General features: G+C 38.4%; 1 protein-coding gene and 1 long non-coding RNA gene across 3 annotated transcripts; one reads left to right on the top strand and one right to left on the bottom strand.

Moving 5' to 3' along the window:
* Window positions 1-1,536: 1,536 nt before the first annotated feature.
* LOC145785452 (uncharacterized) lies at window positions 1,537-17,452 on the bottom strand. Its single transcript, XM_082597106.1, has 13 exons — window positions 17,322-17,452; window positions 16,709-16,758; window positions 15,889-16,022; window positions 15,365-15,575; window positions 14,804-14,996; window positions 14,431-14,556; window positions 13,845-13,988; window positions 9,173-9,301; window positions 8,631-8,813; window positions 8,053-8,133; window positions 7,849-7,929; window positions 7,325-7,449; window positions 1,537-1,737 (listed from the first exon to the last, which is right to left on the bottom strand). Exons 1-13 carry the CDS (start codon window positions 17,383-17,385, stop codon window positions 1,576-1,578), a joined length of 1,683 nt encoding a protein of 560 aa, XP_082453232.1. The 5' UTR covers window positions 17,386-17,452; the 3' UTR covers window positions 1,537-1,575.
* On the top strand, window positions 3,893-16,811 carry LOC145785453 (uncharacterized). Of its 2 annotated transcripts, XR_014291176.1 has the most exons (5): window positions 3,893-4,516; window positions 6,000-6,094; window positions 6,560-6,645; window positions 7,312-7,484; window positions 16,726-16,811. It is a non-coding gene; the product is annotated as an uncharacterized LOC145785453 (long non-coding RNA). The 2 variants fall into 2 exon arrangements; XR_014291175.1 differs by lacking the exon at window positions 16,726-16,811 and having other exon boundaries at window positions 7,312-7,712.
* Window positions 17,453-17,755: the final 303 nt, after the last annotated feature.

Genomic DNA, 17,755 nt, shown 5'->3' on the forward strand with positions numbered 1-17,755 from the left:
GCTTACCCATATGTGCTGCGGTGCTGCAGCACCCCTGCCCAACCCCAGTTATTCAATTTTTCTTCGTTTTTTTAACAAAAACATATTTATTTGATACTTTCATATCCGAAAATGGTACGGATTACGGGTCAAAGTTATGATAATGCTGCCAATATGAGTGGCAAGTATAACGGTCTTCAAGCGCTCTTCTGCGCGAGAAATGTAGTGTAGCTCACTATGTCCCTTGCTCAGCACATTCACTTAATTTAATCGGTAGCCTTAAATGTCCTGTAGAAACATGCCGTTCTGCCGCTGAGCATTTTGAATTGTTGCAAAGCCTTTATTCATGGCTCGTCTCGTCTATACTCATCGTTGGCAAGTCCATCGAAAATTCCTAGATGGTTTGCCTGTTTTGAAGACATTATCTGATACAAGATGGTAGTTAGATATGATGCAGTTCTTCTTCTATCGAGTCTTTTAAAGTTCGTTGATACACCACAGATTGACACTTTCTTCCGCAACGGAGTTATATACTGACAGGTCCCACCTACTGCACCGGGTGGCAAGCCGAGGGCAAACAAGAAGGTGATCCGCTGCATAGGCGTAGCCAGGGGGGGCGAAAGGGGGCATGCCCCACCAAAAATTTTCCAAGTTTGGATTCCAAAGTTGAGCCTTTTGTTGAAAATATAATAAAGTTTGTAGAAATTTATATCGTTTCCCAAGACATCTGGCTATTAACACCCCCAAGGACTTGTTTTAGACACACAGAAAGACACCAATAAATTTTGCAAATCGTAAATCGCGCAAAATTTATGCGATTTACGTTTCTTTGAACTAATTTATGGAAGCAATTTCAGAATGGCTTACTCTGTTGGGTTTTTGTGTAGTTATTGAGTTTTTGTGTAGCTGAGTTTTTAGTGTTCTCTAATTCTAGCCGCAGTTTTTGCCCGTTCGTGTGTGAGAACTATCTTTAATAAGTTAAAAGCTGTTTATCTGCTAGCAAATTTCATACAAATATTACCCTAAAAGCGTTTTCAGAAAGCGCTATAATCCATTATTTGAGTGTAATTTTTCAAAAAATTTTGCAATGGAGCATGCCCCCAAACCCCCGTAGAATACGCGTGCCTTCGGCACGCTCTAACCCCCTACCACTTTTATTGCTTCAACCCACCAGGATACGCCACTGCACATCAAGTGGCGATGGCTTTAAATCAAACACTTTATTGTTGTTCTCTTCAATTCATCAAATATTTGCCCCCTCAAATTTTTTTTCTGGCTACGCCACTGGTCCGCTGTTTAGGGCTCGGTGCGACAGATACATGCAACTGGGCCCGTGTCATAGCCCCACTCCACCATTAATTTTTAGCGAAAAATGTCACTTGATAAGGGCCCCCACTTTCAGCTCAGCCCAGGGCCCCATAAACCCTTAATCCGGCCCTGCATGCACGTAATATTGATATAGCCTATGGTCTAATGTAAATTAAATGGGTTGGGCTCCTTAGAGTTATGAATGCACTGCATATAGACATGGACTGAATGGCAATCATTAAGAAATTGAAATCATACTTTTATTGGAAAAAAAATTAAACTTTTGAATTAATTTGTGAAAACGTCGACTTCCACTCTATAGTCTGGAAACCGAAAAGTTCCAAAATTAACGAAAAATCCAACGTGGCCGCTGTTGCTTTGTCTTTCAACGTCATTCTGCATCACGATGAACTCTCTAGCACTGACTCGACTCGCTGTTCCATGCCATGTCTATGAAAGAATTAATACATATGACAATGGTTGTTTAGGCTATAACAGCCTAATAGCAAGCTTAATCTAAGTTGAAGTGCTGAAATAAACAAAACATATCATAAGTGCGTCAAGTTCCTTATGGAATTGATATACTGGATGGCCCAACCAATACACTTTTTATCGTATCCAGGCTTACGCCCGACTGTAGAAGATTTAAATCAAGTGGAAGCAACGAAGCCAATCTTAGTGTCCGCTTTGAGGCAAACCTTTAAGTCTCCTGCTAAAGACACAACCGAATGCTCTTGAGCGGTGTCGAAGCGGCGTCCTTTTTTAATCAAACTAGGGCCAGAGGCGGATTTACCTATGGGGCCCCTTAAAATTCCACTTTGTTTTTTTATGTCTGCATGCAAATTTCCTTTTTATGCTATACTTTAACTTGTAAATTTCCATTTTATTAAGGTAAAACAATGCGTGATGTTTAGTCTCGGCAAGTAGATCTACTAACCGCAAATAACCGCTGATAACGGTACAAGAGACAATGGACATTATATAAAATACTAATTACTAATAAAGAAACTTTTTTTAACTCAAGTTTAAATAATATAATGCATGGTAGCAATCCAGATTTTATGGCAGTTTAAGCAAAGAGATAGGATGGAATGCCATACATCAACCTTTTGGACAGTAAAGCTGGATCTGGTCTTGAACACATCTCTGCTAAATTTATTACGTATTTTATTCAAAACATGTTTGTGATCGAATTACTTGTTTGAGGAAATCTAATGTCATTTTTATACGTTGTTACAAATAACAATTACGTATTGAGACGTTTTTGCAACATTATCAGCATGAGTAGTTTAATCGTATTGTTCTTTTGCTCAATTGCATCATTGTCAGTTCACAATGTTTTGTTTTGCTGATAGGGCATAGGCCCAATTTCGCTTATTTTTAAAAATAGAAATAGTAGACTCTTATTGCTGCAAGCGCTTTGTTCATAATTGAATTAGGCTATTTTTTTATTCGCAATATGTTAACTGAGTATAGCCTACCACTCACTTGTACTAAGCAGTGATGTACGCGCATACAAAAAATATTGACGCCGTCAGCGTAAACGCAAACGTTCGAAAAAACATACGCCGTACGCGCCAACATAACTTGTAAAAAAAGTTGGCGGCGTCAGCGTCAGCCAGTGCCGGTCTTTAGGGTGTGCAAACCGTGCGATCGCACAGGGCCCGCAAATTAAGGGGCCGGCAATTTACTCAGAAAATGCAGTAATTCTGTCATTTCCAATGGAAAAATTCAACAAAGGAATTAGCAACAAGAAAACATAGAGACTCAACAGGTGCAACCTATTTCGTCCCCTGAACATTTCGTACCTTGAAAAGATCGAGAGAAAAAAGCAACAGAGCCGAAGTCGCTGATCGGAGTTGCCGCAAACATTTCAAAATTTCTCTCGATCTTTTCAGGGGACGAAATGGGTTGAAATTTGATTTTGTTACTCCGATTTCAGGGTACAAAATCGGGGTACGAAATAGGTTGCATCCAGACTCAACATAGAGACATTGCGTTATTTCCGAAAAATGCCAAAGAAAGCATGATCTTATCCTTTTGCTATGCCACCGGACAGCACCATTTTACAGTAATATTCATACTCAAATTTTTGTTGAACATGCTCTCAGAATGCCCCAAATTCAAAGTAATTTTTTAAATTTTCTGGGGGAGCCCCCCGCCGCTGGGTGTCGCGCCGTCAGGCTTTGCCCACCGACCGTCAAACCACCCCCCTCCCCTTTCAAAATACCTAGCTACGCTACTGAGTTGGATCATTGCCATTGGGGCCCGCAAAGCATATTCCGCACAGGGCCCGAAATACCCTAAGACCGGCACTGCGTCAGCGTATACACTAACGCAAACTCATTTTGTTTGCTAGGTGCCAAACATTCACACGGACACGGTATAAACCAATCGAAACAAACAAGTTTTATTTTGAATTTCCACGAAAAAACACAAGCATCTGAAAGTGTCCATCTGACATTTTGCTGTGTTTTGGTTCCAATATGTCATTCTTTCAACTGCAGCGCTGGAAGGTATTGGCGTGTTGTAGCGAAAAAAATACATTAGAAAGTATGCGTTGACACTATGCGGTAAAAAACCGCGAAAACTTTGCGGCGTAGCCTCAAGCGCAAACTATCCAAAAAAATGTGGCCGTAAGCGTTAGTGTAAACAAAAAGTTTACGCCACAGGTCTGCGGCCTAGAACTTGCGGCGTATACATACATCTCTGGTACTAAGTAGGCTACACCTAGGCCTCACCGTTTGAATGTTTTTTATAATGCACTTTTTTGGGCTATGCACCAGTGAGCTTCAGGCACTAGGTTGGTGATTTATTAAAATGGATTTTGGTAGTTACCCTTTTTCATTCACATGGAGCAATCACTGTTGTATAGCAATCACGTTATTGCATTTAATTGCCACGAGCGGCATTATGGCATTGCCTCAACTTTACAACTGATTGTCACTTGTGGCGTTGATTTGTGATGTGCAAATGACTGGTAGCCTACCTGACTTAGATAGGCAATTTTATTGATAAAAACGCAAAAAATTTTCCCAAGCCATTTGCTGCGAGATTGTTCATACTTCTTTGGCGCCGCCTAAAATTTTGCCCTAAATCGCCACTGACTAGGGCTCTCCCCACTCGGCTATGCGGCCGATTGTGTTGTTAGATAACTACAGGTCTTTTCCAAGAGAGCGAGATCCACACGCAAGCAATAAGAATGTGAAACCTAGTGCTGAAGTTTCAGGTTAGTGATTCGTTCATCTTTGGTTGGTTTGGTTTTGAACTTTTATCTTCGGCCTGACAAAGCCTTGATAGGTCATGCCTGGTAGTTTGCATATTTGTAGAGGTTCTTGACGCAAGTCCGATTACCGAGATTGGCATAGTGAAGTTTTACGATTGTTGAAATATTGTTGCCGGGAAATTATTCCATTCACTAGGTGCCACTGAATGGAGAGCAGTCCTGAAATGCGTTGCTCAAGCGCATACCCTGAGAGCCGATCAGGAGGAATATCACGTGCTGAGTCGCATGACTGAAATCAGCTGATTCGCAAGGAAAACTGTCCTATGTCAAAATGCCTACCCTTGCAAACCAGTGCTCTTCGAGTTGCCAATGAGCTTGCCAATAAAACCTATTTTATTTAGCAATAAAAACTTTACATTTCTGCTATGTTGTTATGGTGATGGTATTACCAAACTAGTCGAAACCATATGACAAGCAGAGTTGACAGGAACCACAATTGAAGATAAAAAGTGAAAAAAATTGATAGGCTACTATTTAGGCTACAAAATTTTGTTTGCGTTTTAAGTGTGCCTTAAGTTTTAAGTTTCTGCATTGTCTCTTATTAGCCTAAATCTAACTACAGTTTGCAACCTAAACAAGGTTAATGTTTATCTATTCACCAATATTTACTTGCACTTATTTTTTTTTACCTACAATCTTTGCGCTATAAAATTGATGCATCTGCAAATAATATAAGAGTATGACTAGTGGCGTACGCAGGGTGATTTGGATTGTGTAACTTAGTGCAAACATCTCATATCATTTAATTTAATGCCTGGTGAACAGCCTCATTCAATTTTCAGCATTATCATTTAGTGCAAACAAGTTATTGTTTAAGAAAGGTCTTGGGTAGCAGGGCCATATGATATAAATTTGTTTATTTTTTGGCTATTTGAAATGAAAAAGTGTTGTAAATGTTGCTACGGAAGCTCAATATTATAGCTTAAATCACGTAAGGGTCCATTTACCGCTTCCCAAACCCCGGTTGGTGGGCCCACATCTCTGTTTATAGGCCCACCCATATTCATATTTAGTTATAGCTTGAGTTGTATCCATGGGTATTGTATTGGTTGGTTTGGTTGGCTTTGAATCTTTATCCTCGGACTGACAAAGCCTTGATTGGTTATTCCTGGTGGTTTCGCATACTTGTATAGAGGCTCTTGACGCTGGTCCGGTTACCGATATTGGCAGAGTGAAGTTTTCCGATTGTTGAAGTCTTGTTGCCGGGGAATTATTCCTTTCATTAGGTGCCGTTGAAAGGAGAGCAGTCCTGAAAGTGCGTTGCTCAAACGCACACCCCGAGAGTCGAACTTGCGCCGCGTGATCTTGAGCCGGGCGCGTAACCACTGAGGTAACGAGTCAGAAAATTATTGTTGATCATCATTTGGAATGACTGTTTTATATCAGCAAAACCAGTAAATCTACGCTCATTTGTTGGAATTTACAGAAAAAATAATAAGAAGAAGATCAGAAGAAGAAGAAATAATACTACGTTCTCGCTTTCTTCAAATAAAAATGTGTTTCAACGGTTGATAGCATAAGGTTTGTCCAAAATTAAATGCTCGTGAAATGACGAAGATATTATTCGATAATGGCATCCAGAAGCGTTGGCAGGGATTATCCAGCGTATAGTTTTGCATTCGAGATAATACTTTTTTAATTCAAAAACATTTTAGCATTTAATTTTTTTGTAACTATCTTGTTTAAGTAGGCTGTTCGGCATTCAACCAGCCAGCGTCTTGTTGTTTTTTAAGACGAACACTGATGCGTCATTCTTTTCTCTAGTTTTTAATTTTTGTATTTCAAGAGTGATACAATTACATGTTTTGAAGACGGCCTTTTTCATTGCCAAGTCTGCAAACGGCCCTGTAAAATCTTTTAGTTATTTTAGTTGAACTCCATAGCCCTTTGCATTGTTATTTAGTCAAAGATGTAGTCCCAACAAATTGTGCAGTCAGTCTGATGTTTTGATCCAAATTCACAACTTATAGCTTGAAAACATTTTAGGCGCCTTTACTAAAAAGCAGAGGTCCACTAGTGAAGTTCAGAGGGAGAGGGAAGGAGGCGAGAAGATGCTTACACTGGCCTGTAAGGTATAAGCTTTCTTTTTTTGTTACATTTATCCAGAGTGCGATAATTTTTGTTCAAAGCACGGTAATAAATTGCATTCGATGTTCAAACTTTTACAGAGAAGTTCGATTTATACTTATAATCAGGACATTGTCTGTTAATCGAACTATTACAGTTTTTACTCCTATCCAATTGAGTAAACTAGCTTCTGCAAACTAAAAAATTATCGTCAACGCAAGCTAAGTATGGTAGGCTAATCTCACACAATAATTATGACCTACTGGTTATTATTGGCAAATGGGTGTTTTTTCAATTCGTGTTTGTTTCATTTCGAAAAAGTTGAGAATGGGCCCTCCCTTTGAGAAAATCCTGCGTAGGCCTACGCTACTGGATGCGACAACAGGGGATCAGAGAAAATAACGCCTGTCGTGACAACTAGCCAATTAGCGCATTTTTATTCTCATTTAACATTAGCAGACGTGCTGGCGTGTCACGCAAACTTGCTGGCCGGAGATTATTCATTTCGATTGATTTGAGAGAATGTGATTTGTGAGACTTTGATCCGCAACATACTCTTTCAAATATTTTTGTGGAGCTATAGGTTTTTGAATTGTAAACACCAAGTTTGTTTACCCCAGCAAAGCAATTGCATCTTTAAATCATTTTTAGACATATCTTCATTTTGGTAGATATCAAACTCACCTGAAAGGATGAAATGTTAAAAGGAAATCTGACAACAACTTGAGAGACGTCGGTGGGGAGGAAGAGCTTTCCTTGCGCTCCACCAGACCACGAGCTGGTGAAGATTACAAAACCTTCAAGTCGAGCTGAAAAGCAAATACAATGATTTGTGTATAGTCTAGTAAGCCCACTGCTATGTCTGTAGTATAGGCTTATGAATTCTAGCTTGTCTAAGTGTGCGCAACTGCCGAGATAGCTCACAGGAAGCCTTAGTTTGTGGATACGACTTCTGTAATCATTCAAAAGCATTTCTTTCATTGTCGGAAACACCTCTGTGGGGTTGCCGACTCTCACGCTGGGAACTTGGGATTCTACAGCCCGTGAACTCATGGAAAACTGACAAACAACTTTTCAGTCAAAAAACAATTTTTCAAATCAATTTGTTATAGGTTTGGGTGAAAAGTTAATTTTTAGTAAAAGATGTGGTTTCTATTAAAACTTTTAGCAATTAGAAAATTGTTGTGCCATATTAAAAATCAACTCACGGATTTCACAAATGGCAAATTGTTGACTGTCGCAAGGAAAAGCGAATATGAGGTGATCAATCACTCCGCATCGCCCCAGACCTGAATATACATTAAAGTATGGCGCTGATGATAAGAAATAAAACGGTCTTTGTTTTCTGTCGTTTGGCGCATTTAAAGAAAGACAATCGATTTTTAGTCAGAAAACTTAACCATCTCACGTACTTGGTTCGTTATAAGCCCACTGATACGTATAAAGGCTTCCATCTGAGTTTCTCCATGAGCCAAGACCTTCTTCTTGAAGACCTGAATGGTGTGAAATGTTAAAAGTTTGTGGTCGAACAAGTTTTCAACCACCATGATCAGAATCGTTTAGCAGTCAACTGTCTAACCTAGTATGGCATCAGGACAAAAGTAAAAGAACTAAAAATGCTGTTTTGTATTTTTGAACGAATCTTTAAAGAAGTGGAGCCAATGGCCGAGGAAAAAATTTGTGGACAAATAGTTTTTAGGCTGAGGCGAAGGAGCTTGAGAAAAGTAGCTTTAAAGTTTCTAGAAACTTTAAAGCCTGCTTTTCCATCTCCTGTTGCAATAAGCGCGTGGTGTTTCATTTCCCATATGTTTTTCATATAAAAAATGCTTTTAGGACTAAAGCGTAAAACATTTTTCCAATCTTCAATAGATGACATTGATAACTGATGTTATTGAAAATAAACTCACACTGGAACTTCGGTTATAGTTCGTAACAAAGTGGTGACAGTAGTCTAACGGGGATGGTTTGTTCTCTAAACTAGCACACCCACCGATCCAACTTCCTCGCATGAATGTTCTGCTCATTATCGATCGCGTCCCACCATCGTTGATCTTCACAAGACGCGACGATTGTTCGAGGCAAAGTTGACTGGCTTCTTCATAGGTGACTCTATCACGGCTTCCAATAACACAACTGTGACTTAAAGTGTCAAACCCCTCCGGGCAGTCAGCAGCTGAAAAGCAGGAGACCTTGTCAGGGTTAATGTAACGGTATTAGCTTATATTTACTTCAGCTCACCGGCAAGTATGATGAAATCATTGATTCAGTGTGAATTGTAGGCTGCATCATTTTTAATCAATATTGTTAACCAACCTAACTCATTATTTTACATCAAATTTTAGACCTTTCTTCAACAATGAAACCAGAGAAATAAATGAGATACGGTACAAAGCATTTTTGCCATCCACACATCAAAAATAATTTTGCATGGAATAATAAAAAGTTATCGGCAACAACATTTTCTCAACAACATTAAGGAAATTTTTTGACTTAAATATAAATACTTCCAGAACTTTAAGCAACTTATCATACGTCCTGGCCTTTTTTCGCAAGTATTATAATCTTCAGTTATTCTGTAATCTTGTGGGCACTCGCAAAAGTAACTTCCTTCAGTGTTTACGCATCCGTGGGAGCAAGGTTGGTTCAAACATTCATTGAAATCTGAAGTAGAAGCCAACATTTGTTGGAGTGCAAAGATATCTAACTACAGTAAACTACTAAGCAGCCAAGCAAATACAAAACAGCCAAGTAAGATTATTAAAGAAGGGTGTTCTTCTTCTTGCGTTTGAGGCCGCCACAGATCACGTTGTTACATCCAGGCGCAGCAGCCAATGGATTGTGTATTCATCGAGCGTTGTTAGGTCCACAAAGAAGGGTGTAAAGTGGTAAAATCCATCACAAAACTATTATTTTGAAACTTTATTAGAATAATATGAGTTTGTTCATTTTTATTTATTATTATGTCTGTGAGGAAAATTTGGTTCTTTAATTAGTCAGTGACAATACGAAGGCACCAGGTTTGTGTAATGCCACGAACAGTGAAACTACGTTTGTGGTTGCACGACTAAATGTGTATTACAGGATAGCCGGATAGCTCCGATAGCTGCTCCAATCCGCCCCGATAGCTCAGCTGGTTAGCGCGTCACTTCTGGAACGAAGAAGCTTTAAGATCAAGCGGCGCTGCTGGTTCGATTCTCGGGGCGTGCGCTTGAGCAACGCACGTTAAGGGCTGCTCTCCATTCAGCGGCATCTAATGGATGGAATAATTCCCCAGCAACAAGACTTCAACAATCGGAAAATTCATTCTGTCAATCTCGGTGACCGGGCCTGCGTCAGTGATTCAAAGCCTCTACAAGTATGCGAAACTGCCAGGATTAAGCTCTGCAAAAACCTTTCCCCGTCCGAGGATAAAGATTCAATCAGGAGGAAGAGTTTGGTTTGAAAAAGCGACTGACTACAGTTTTAAATTTACTGAAGCAAATAACGGTAATACAGCTTGTTATGTCCTTGTACTGATCCACCAGCGGGAAGTGGTGATTTTCAACTTAGATGACGACTACAGCAATTTAGTAGTCTTGCGTTACTTAGGAAATTCGATCATGACCTAATAAAATATAAAAAACCCAAAATGTAGATACTAAACTCATGTTCAGAAAATATTTCGAAAAGTAAACTGTTTTCATCTTCAGTGCTCTAAACTCGAGCAACTCCTGGCGAGGCTAAGTTTTAAATTAACACTTTGCTCCTCAAAGGGAGGCCAGATTTGGCCCCCCCCTCATATTTCCTTTGATTATTTGAAGCACAGTAACGCCATGCACTTGGTTTTTCTTGACTTTTCCTAAAATTGCCAGGCGGATCTGATGATATTAAATTTGATGCTAAAAGTTGTGTAGTTTTCTTGTAAATTCAAGATTTTGGTGAATTTTTGCTATTTCTAGCTCACTTCCAGCAAAGCGTGAAATGGATTACATTGCGATAACAAGCCATAAGCTCATAATTGCTTCGTGCATCGATATGCGCGAGCAGAGAGAAACATCCTCTTGGTTTCCTTTGTTTGGTTTGACCTCAATAATACAAAGCGCGTTATTTCTTATGCCACAAAAGAAAAGCCAGTGATCACAAAGCTGTTAATTAGAAACAATAATAGCAAACGTTTTTTGCGTTATCAGCTCTACAAAGAAGAATAACAATCCACGATCAAAATAGTAGGCTATGTAGGCCACAAACTATTCAAAACAGTTGTTTCAAGCAGATAATATTCATTGACGAATAAAAAACGTTACAATAAGAAATCTTCTCTTGGGTAAATGCACGAAAACCTGGTTTCGAAATAAACGTTCTATGGAAATGCTCTCATTGACAAAACTTGCAATTGAGGAAATGTATCACTGCAAATGCTTTTGGGAGAGGCCGAAGAAATGGCGTTTTTGCAAACAGTAATTGTGAGATACATTCAAAATTATGAGATAGGCTCCATTTACACGTAGCAGCTAACTCGATGGCTACAATATGTCCCTTCCCTGCTTTATGTCGCCTACTTGTTGTTATGTCCTGCATTTTTGTTTCACAGTGCACTGTGTGTTGTTCCAAAGAGCGCAAAATGAAGATGATAATGCCTCATCTACATTACTAAATATTTTGTAATGTAGAAGAGGCATAAAGCTAGGCGTCACATCAGACAAACAACAAATCAGCTTTTTTCATCATTGATTCAACATCTGAATACGTTGCGCCAATGTATAAGAGGCCGGCTATTGTGAAGACCCGCCATTTATAAACGATCCGATTATACCAAAAGTGGGACAAATTAGTGGATCAAAGAATGAATAAACAATGCTGAGAAAACTAAATCTAAGTGATGAACAATACCGATGTCTTCATTTATCTTTGAAAAATGCTGCCTAAACTTATCAACAAAAAATACCGTAAATAACGGCAAGGATCCCGAAAGCAGAATTTGCTCGACTTTGGCATGAATGTAGTCAGACATCTTCAGTAATAATTCCACACATACAATAACGGGCTCTCAACGGCTGTAAGATACATAATAATCAACCTGGTTCTGGGCGGTTTGTGTAACAGCTTAGGGGAAGACACTACTTGAAATGATGCACCACACAAAAGATTTTCAATGAAGACTGAGTCTAAAAACCGATGTGGATTGTGCTGCACAATGACTTCAAGTTTAGAACAGAAAATGCACAAAAATGTCACGATAAAAATAAAGACCTTGTGGGAAATTTTCGAGAATCATAACACGATGCAAATACCATAAACGCGTAGTTTGCATGCTGCTCTAAGCTGGCCGGCAACCACAAAGGTAGACAATACAGGCAGTTTATAATTCGAACAGGGCAATAAACATTATAAATACGTAAACCGACAATTTTCTTTTACAAACGTTTTACGTCTAATGGTAAATTTTCCCCCAACAATTTTTTGTGAAGCGCTTGCAAACCACGGTTTTGTAAAATAATTCATCATTATTATTTTTTACTTCTCGGATATTGTAAAACGTCATCAGCAAAATCACAAAAAAAAATTTCATTACTTCAATGTAGTAGGCCTAAGAATTTTTTATAGAATTGTAGCCACGTTGTTTCAACAAAGAAGCCATTTTTTGGCAATATAAAATTATAAAAAATAATTTGCAATCCTGCAAATGTTTGGAAAGAATCTAGGAAGTCTTCTCACAATCTGGCACAAAATGATTATGTTTATTGTATCTCTGCAATATTTTTTACGACAAACTTTGAAGCTTCGTTATAATCATTTTTATCTTTGAATTCAAATGTTAATTTTTTTTTGGCCAGAAACATAATCGCTGCCTTGCTGATGTTGTCGCATTTACGCGTATTTTTTGTGCTTCAAACAATGACGACCCAGGCAGCAATCCATTCCTTTTACATTGATTCAACATTTGTAAACGTTAAATTTATGTAGCTTTGCTGACTGTGGGTTATTTCACATTTCCTTTGTTTACGCATGTTCCTCAATTCGCTGTTGCATTGTTTCGACGCTGGCGGACTAAAAATGTTATTTCAAATTGATTGACACAATCTTCAATAAAAAGTTTAGCTTCGAACTTAGCTTTGTTGATGTAAATGCTGTATTGTTGGTGGATGTAATTTATGAGTCATGTTTATAAACACCCGTAAGCGAAATGACTTATGATGTAGCTTGCATGATATTTGTGATGCGACTTGACACAAATCCACTATTTCAAAAGCACCTAATTTGAACTTAGAAATTTCAGATAATTTCAACAACTTGTTCAATTGTCTTCTCTCTACTAAAAATATTCATACTACAAACTCAATTGTAGACCTAAAATACACAAACGAAGATGTAAACAGCTATTCAAGCAGGCTAAGGTGTTACTTATGAGAAATTTGGTTCCATAAAACTAGAAGCTAGCCATGAGTTTGGGAATGCATTAGTTTAGGACGAAAATGTAAGACAACAAACGCAGTTTTGTTTTTTTTCAAATTCGTGTAACAATATTACTCTGATTGTAACTATTTTAGAATCAATGAGTAGCTTACAATAAGATTTGCTCGCAAGTCGTAAGTAAATCTTTATCAATGCAATGATTTGGCACACCGCACACACACTTCGTGCGTTCGATCGAGCTCATTGTTTTTCAGAACTTTGCATGAAATCGGATTAGCACGGTAATTAAATAGCGGCAAGATAAATCAAAATTGTCGTTTTTGGGTACCTTTGCAAAAATTGAAATATCAAGTTTAACATACAAAATTTTAAAATAATGACTTTTCAAACTTATAGACAAATGATTTTTTTTCACACCAGTGCAACTTTTGTTGAAATAGCATCAGCAGATAACACGTAACAGCTGATTGAATTTGATCCAAAAAAGGCCCCCCCTTGAGCAGTTAACTTCCAAAAAAACGTTGAAAAGCAAAGGGTTAAACTGCGGCTGACACCACAAGGTTAATCAAAAATTTGTAGCATAGATGCTTACATTACATAAATATTTATAGCATTTATAACAATTTATAGCATACATTTATAACACTGAAGATAAAGGCAGTTCAGTTTTGGAAACGTTTGCTAAACATGAGTTTAGTATCTAAATTTCAAGCTCTTTATTTTTTGATTACATTAATCATGACCTAATTTTCAAAAGTTATATGACATTGTATTGTTTACTTAAAGTGTTCAACCACACCATCCAACGTACCAATGCAAGTGATCATATCCTGACCAAGCACATATCCTTCGTAACAAGAACAATTATGACCCTCAATAGTCTCAACGCAGACCTGGCAGCAACCTCCGTTATCTTGCATGCAGGGGTGTGCTACGTCATCCGCACTCAGACCACCTAAAAAATTATTTGTTTATTAAATGACAGTGTAATATCGATCAAACCAGAAACTGCTTGGGTGAAAAAAATGACAATAGTGTAAACTATACTACCGTATGTCTGTACTTCACCAGCACCTTGTCTTCGAAAAAGTTGGTGAACCACTGATTAGAATAAGTTAAACTTCCGCAATGGGTGTATTCGACATGCCAATATTTCTTATTACTCAGCAGCCGATTGTTGCGATAGCGATGAACCCAGCCTCTTGGGCGAAACACGTGTTTCCCAAGTTTTGCTACAATCGGCAGCTGAGAAACATTTTGTTGTTTACCGGACTGGATATTCTTTGTAACTGGCATGATGAAGTTTACATCGGGGCTGATATTAGAAAGATTGTTTTTTTACATAATATTTATTGATATTTTGTTTTGCGCATATCGTAATTGCATCAATGACATACTCATGCAAGTTCTCATGTCGCTCGGGGAAAGTATCATATTGTCAGGACACTCGCAACGGTATGAGCCGTCAGCGTTGATGCATTGATTAGAGCATCCACCGTTCATCTCGGCGCATTCATCGACGTCTGGAGAAAAGGAAACAAACTTCATTTGCCGCTTGTTGAAAAAAGACATTCCATAGGTACTTTAAAAGTGGCATTACTTCATCTTATTTGACTGCACAACCTGCATGGTAGCAGAGAACGTTTCTAAGAAGTAAGAGACAAAAGTTGCAGAAATCTATTTCAAAATCTCGTTATAATCTGTCCTCGTTTGTAAAATTATTAACACTTCTTGTCCAAAAGACTGCTTGTAATAATACCGATCTCTTACCATAACAGAACGAGTCAATGATGAGTTGCTGGTTCGGTCCTCCTAGAGCGTAGATGTCTTTGACAATAAATGTTCGGTTGGGATTCAAAGTTACCTCTTGCAGGTTGAGCGCGCCCACATTGTTGCCAATTCCAATTCCAAAAGTAGCAACTCTCTCGGCCAGAAGGCTAAGAACCGGAGCACTGTCATTTAACTGTTAAAATGATATTTCAATGATTATTTGCAGAAATCTTCATCTCTAGACTGAGAAAGCTTCGTTGAAAACTTAAGGACTATCAATCTCGCATATTTGCAGATGTTTTAAACCACTAAAATACCATACATAAGGGGCCGAGCAATGTGGAAGTGGAAGTGTTCATGAAATGCGCTCCTCAAGCTCATCTTACCACTTTATAGATGGTAACCTATTACCAACTGAAAATTTTATATTTGCATAAAAAAAGTATTAAAAAAAGCAAATTGCGTAAAACTGATAGAATGTTGACATCATTCTCATCTAATACACCTTGATGGCAACCCTGCTGAAAAAAATAAAATTAAAAAAACGTTTCCCAGACTTACCGAGAACTCACTGTCGGTGATAACAATTAGTGTTCTCAGAGCTCCCAAATTGTCTGCAGGATATTTAGAAAACTTTTCTGCCGCCAGCTGAAGAGCTGCAGTGATGTCAGGGTCAGTTTCTCCTTGCTCTAATGACGCAACAGCAAAATCTACGTCATTACGGGCGTTAGAGGATTCCAGATCGAGATGGACTTCCACTCCTTGGTCAAAGCTAAAAACTTTCAAATTTTAGAACTGAAGATGGCAACCCTGTCCAATCTATACCTAGTAGATTGCGGCAAGCGGATAACCAAAATGATGGTTTGATTAAATTATATTGACAATATACATCGTTTTAGGAAGAATCAAATATGAAACTTAATTGTAGCCTACAATGGACACACAGAAAAGAAAGTTGTTGATACGGTGAGGTTTTAATCCACCTCCATTTGTCAATAAGCTTAAGTGATAATTTGCTGTGAGAGTGTTGAGAGAATAAAATATTATATACAAATCACGACACGAGAGGAGCTGTATCGGCTCACCTGAAGAGGGCCACGTTGATGGTGCAATCTCCAACTTGGAAACTTTTCAATATCTCCGAGACAAATTGCTTTGTTCTTTCATGACGCGAAATTCCGAAAACGGACGAAGAGTGATAGAGAATAACAACGTCACCCTATCGTTGGACAACGTTAATTAAGCTCAAACGCTGTATTCAGAGTTGCTCTCATTGTCATTGAAACTGACTGTCACTTACAAAATGAGAACATTTATAAAGATTACTGAAGCCAGTCCAGCAGCAATAAAATTCAGTAGTTTGAAGCTCTTAGACTGGAGACGACGTCGTTAACTACGGGGCCGCGGCCGTGTACTGGTTCGAGAGGTTGATACTGATGCTGAGTAGCAGCCAGTTAGGCTACAGCTCCCTGGGCTACAGTATTTATTTTTCCACAGACAGTACGCAGAAAAGTGTGATAAATGTATATGAAATTAGCATCAGTTACTGCTACATTTTATCTCATAAGTATTCCACATTTTAAAGGCTGGTCCACAAAAAGTAAACCTTGCATTAAACCGGTCAGCAGGTTGCCAACCCTTTCGCAAACGAGTGACGTGGGCGTTATATAGTCACGTGGCTTGAAGTTTGGCAGTGAGCTACAAACTTTTGACATTTCAAACTCACATCAGAGTCAGACTAAAGAAATAAAACCAAAACGTAATGCATTGATTATTCCATAGTTTGGCAATTTTCTTGGGATAAAATATCACTTCAGGAAAGCAACACATTTTACTTTACCACAGTAGGAAGCACACTTAAGTAGTGTTTGTGGTTCATGGATTGCAACCAAACGTGATGCTTACCTTTGTTGTTTTGCAAGTGGCGGTCGACCTACACCGATCACAGACAGACGCTGCAAGAAATAGACTTGGAATCATGTCACTTTCAACGTTGTTGCAATCACAGGTAGTGTTTCATCGCCTACACCAGAGATCATGAAACTCTCAGCCGCGGGCCAAATTAGGCCCGTGACGTCATTTGATCAAGGTCATCTGGCTGTATTTGCAATTACAAAATCATTTGAATTTCGTTTTCTTAACTTTTTAAGTTGCATAATGGCCACAAAATCTCGAAAAAAATTTTCTCAAGATTTCAAACCAAGATTATATCACGAGGTCGCCAGTTTTTAAGTTATGGGTTGCCAAGAATTTTTAGATTCTAAATGAATAAATAAATGTACAGTTTCTGGCAAGCAAGAACAGCTATGCGACACAAGCTCGCCAATCTTTCAGTCCGCCATGATATAAGTTTAGGAAAAAACATTCAACAGAGGTTTTGGCCAATAGTTTTTGTAAAAGATCTACACAAGCTTTTGTCTAAGAGGCAACTACTCTTTTAAGCTCGATGTACAGATATGATTGTAGTAACGACAGATATATAACTTAGGTAAACGAATATCAAGCTAATCTGTCTTACTTGATAGAAGCTGACCAGTTGTTGACATCGCAAGAAAAGCACAAGCGAAGAAATGTCGCAACATTGTTCTTGGGATGGAAGGGCAACGTCAGATGAAACACGCTACTTTTCAAGCTTGAAACTAACTTGCTGTAATATAACGTAATTTCAATATTAGCTGACGTAGTTTAAAATATCACTGATTTTTTCATTTCCTCAACTTTAACTTGTTTCATTGCAAGATCTGAACGGCAGTGCAGTTTCTTGAAATGAACCGAATACTTTTGCATTAAGCTTTCCACTCTGAGCAAAACAATAAAATTAACCCTCCCAGCTGACGCATTTGTTACAACTTTATACGTTTTAGCAGTTGACGACGAAGAAATTGACGTGTCACAAAATATTCTTCATTTTTACTTTATTTTTATTTTTTCATTTGCATACAATAATTTAGA

Source organism: Aplidium turbinatum, chromosome 16 (genome assembly GCF_918807975.1).
Source record: "Aplidium turbinatum chromosome 16, kaAplTurb1.1, whole genome shotgun sequence".
Classification (NCBI taxonomy): domain Eukaryota; kingdom Metazoa; phylum Chordata; class Ascidiacea; order Aplousobranchia; family Polyclinidae; genus Aplidium; species Aplidium turbinatum.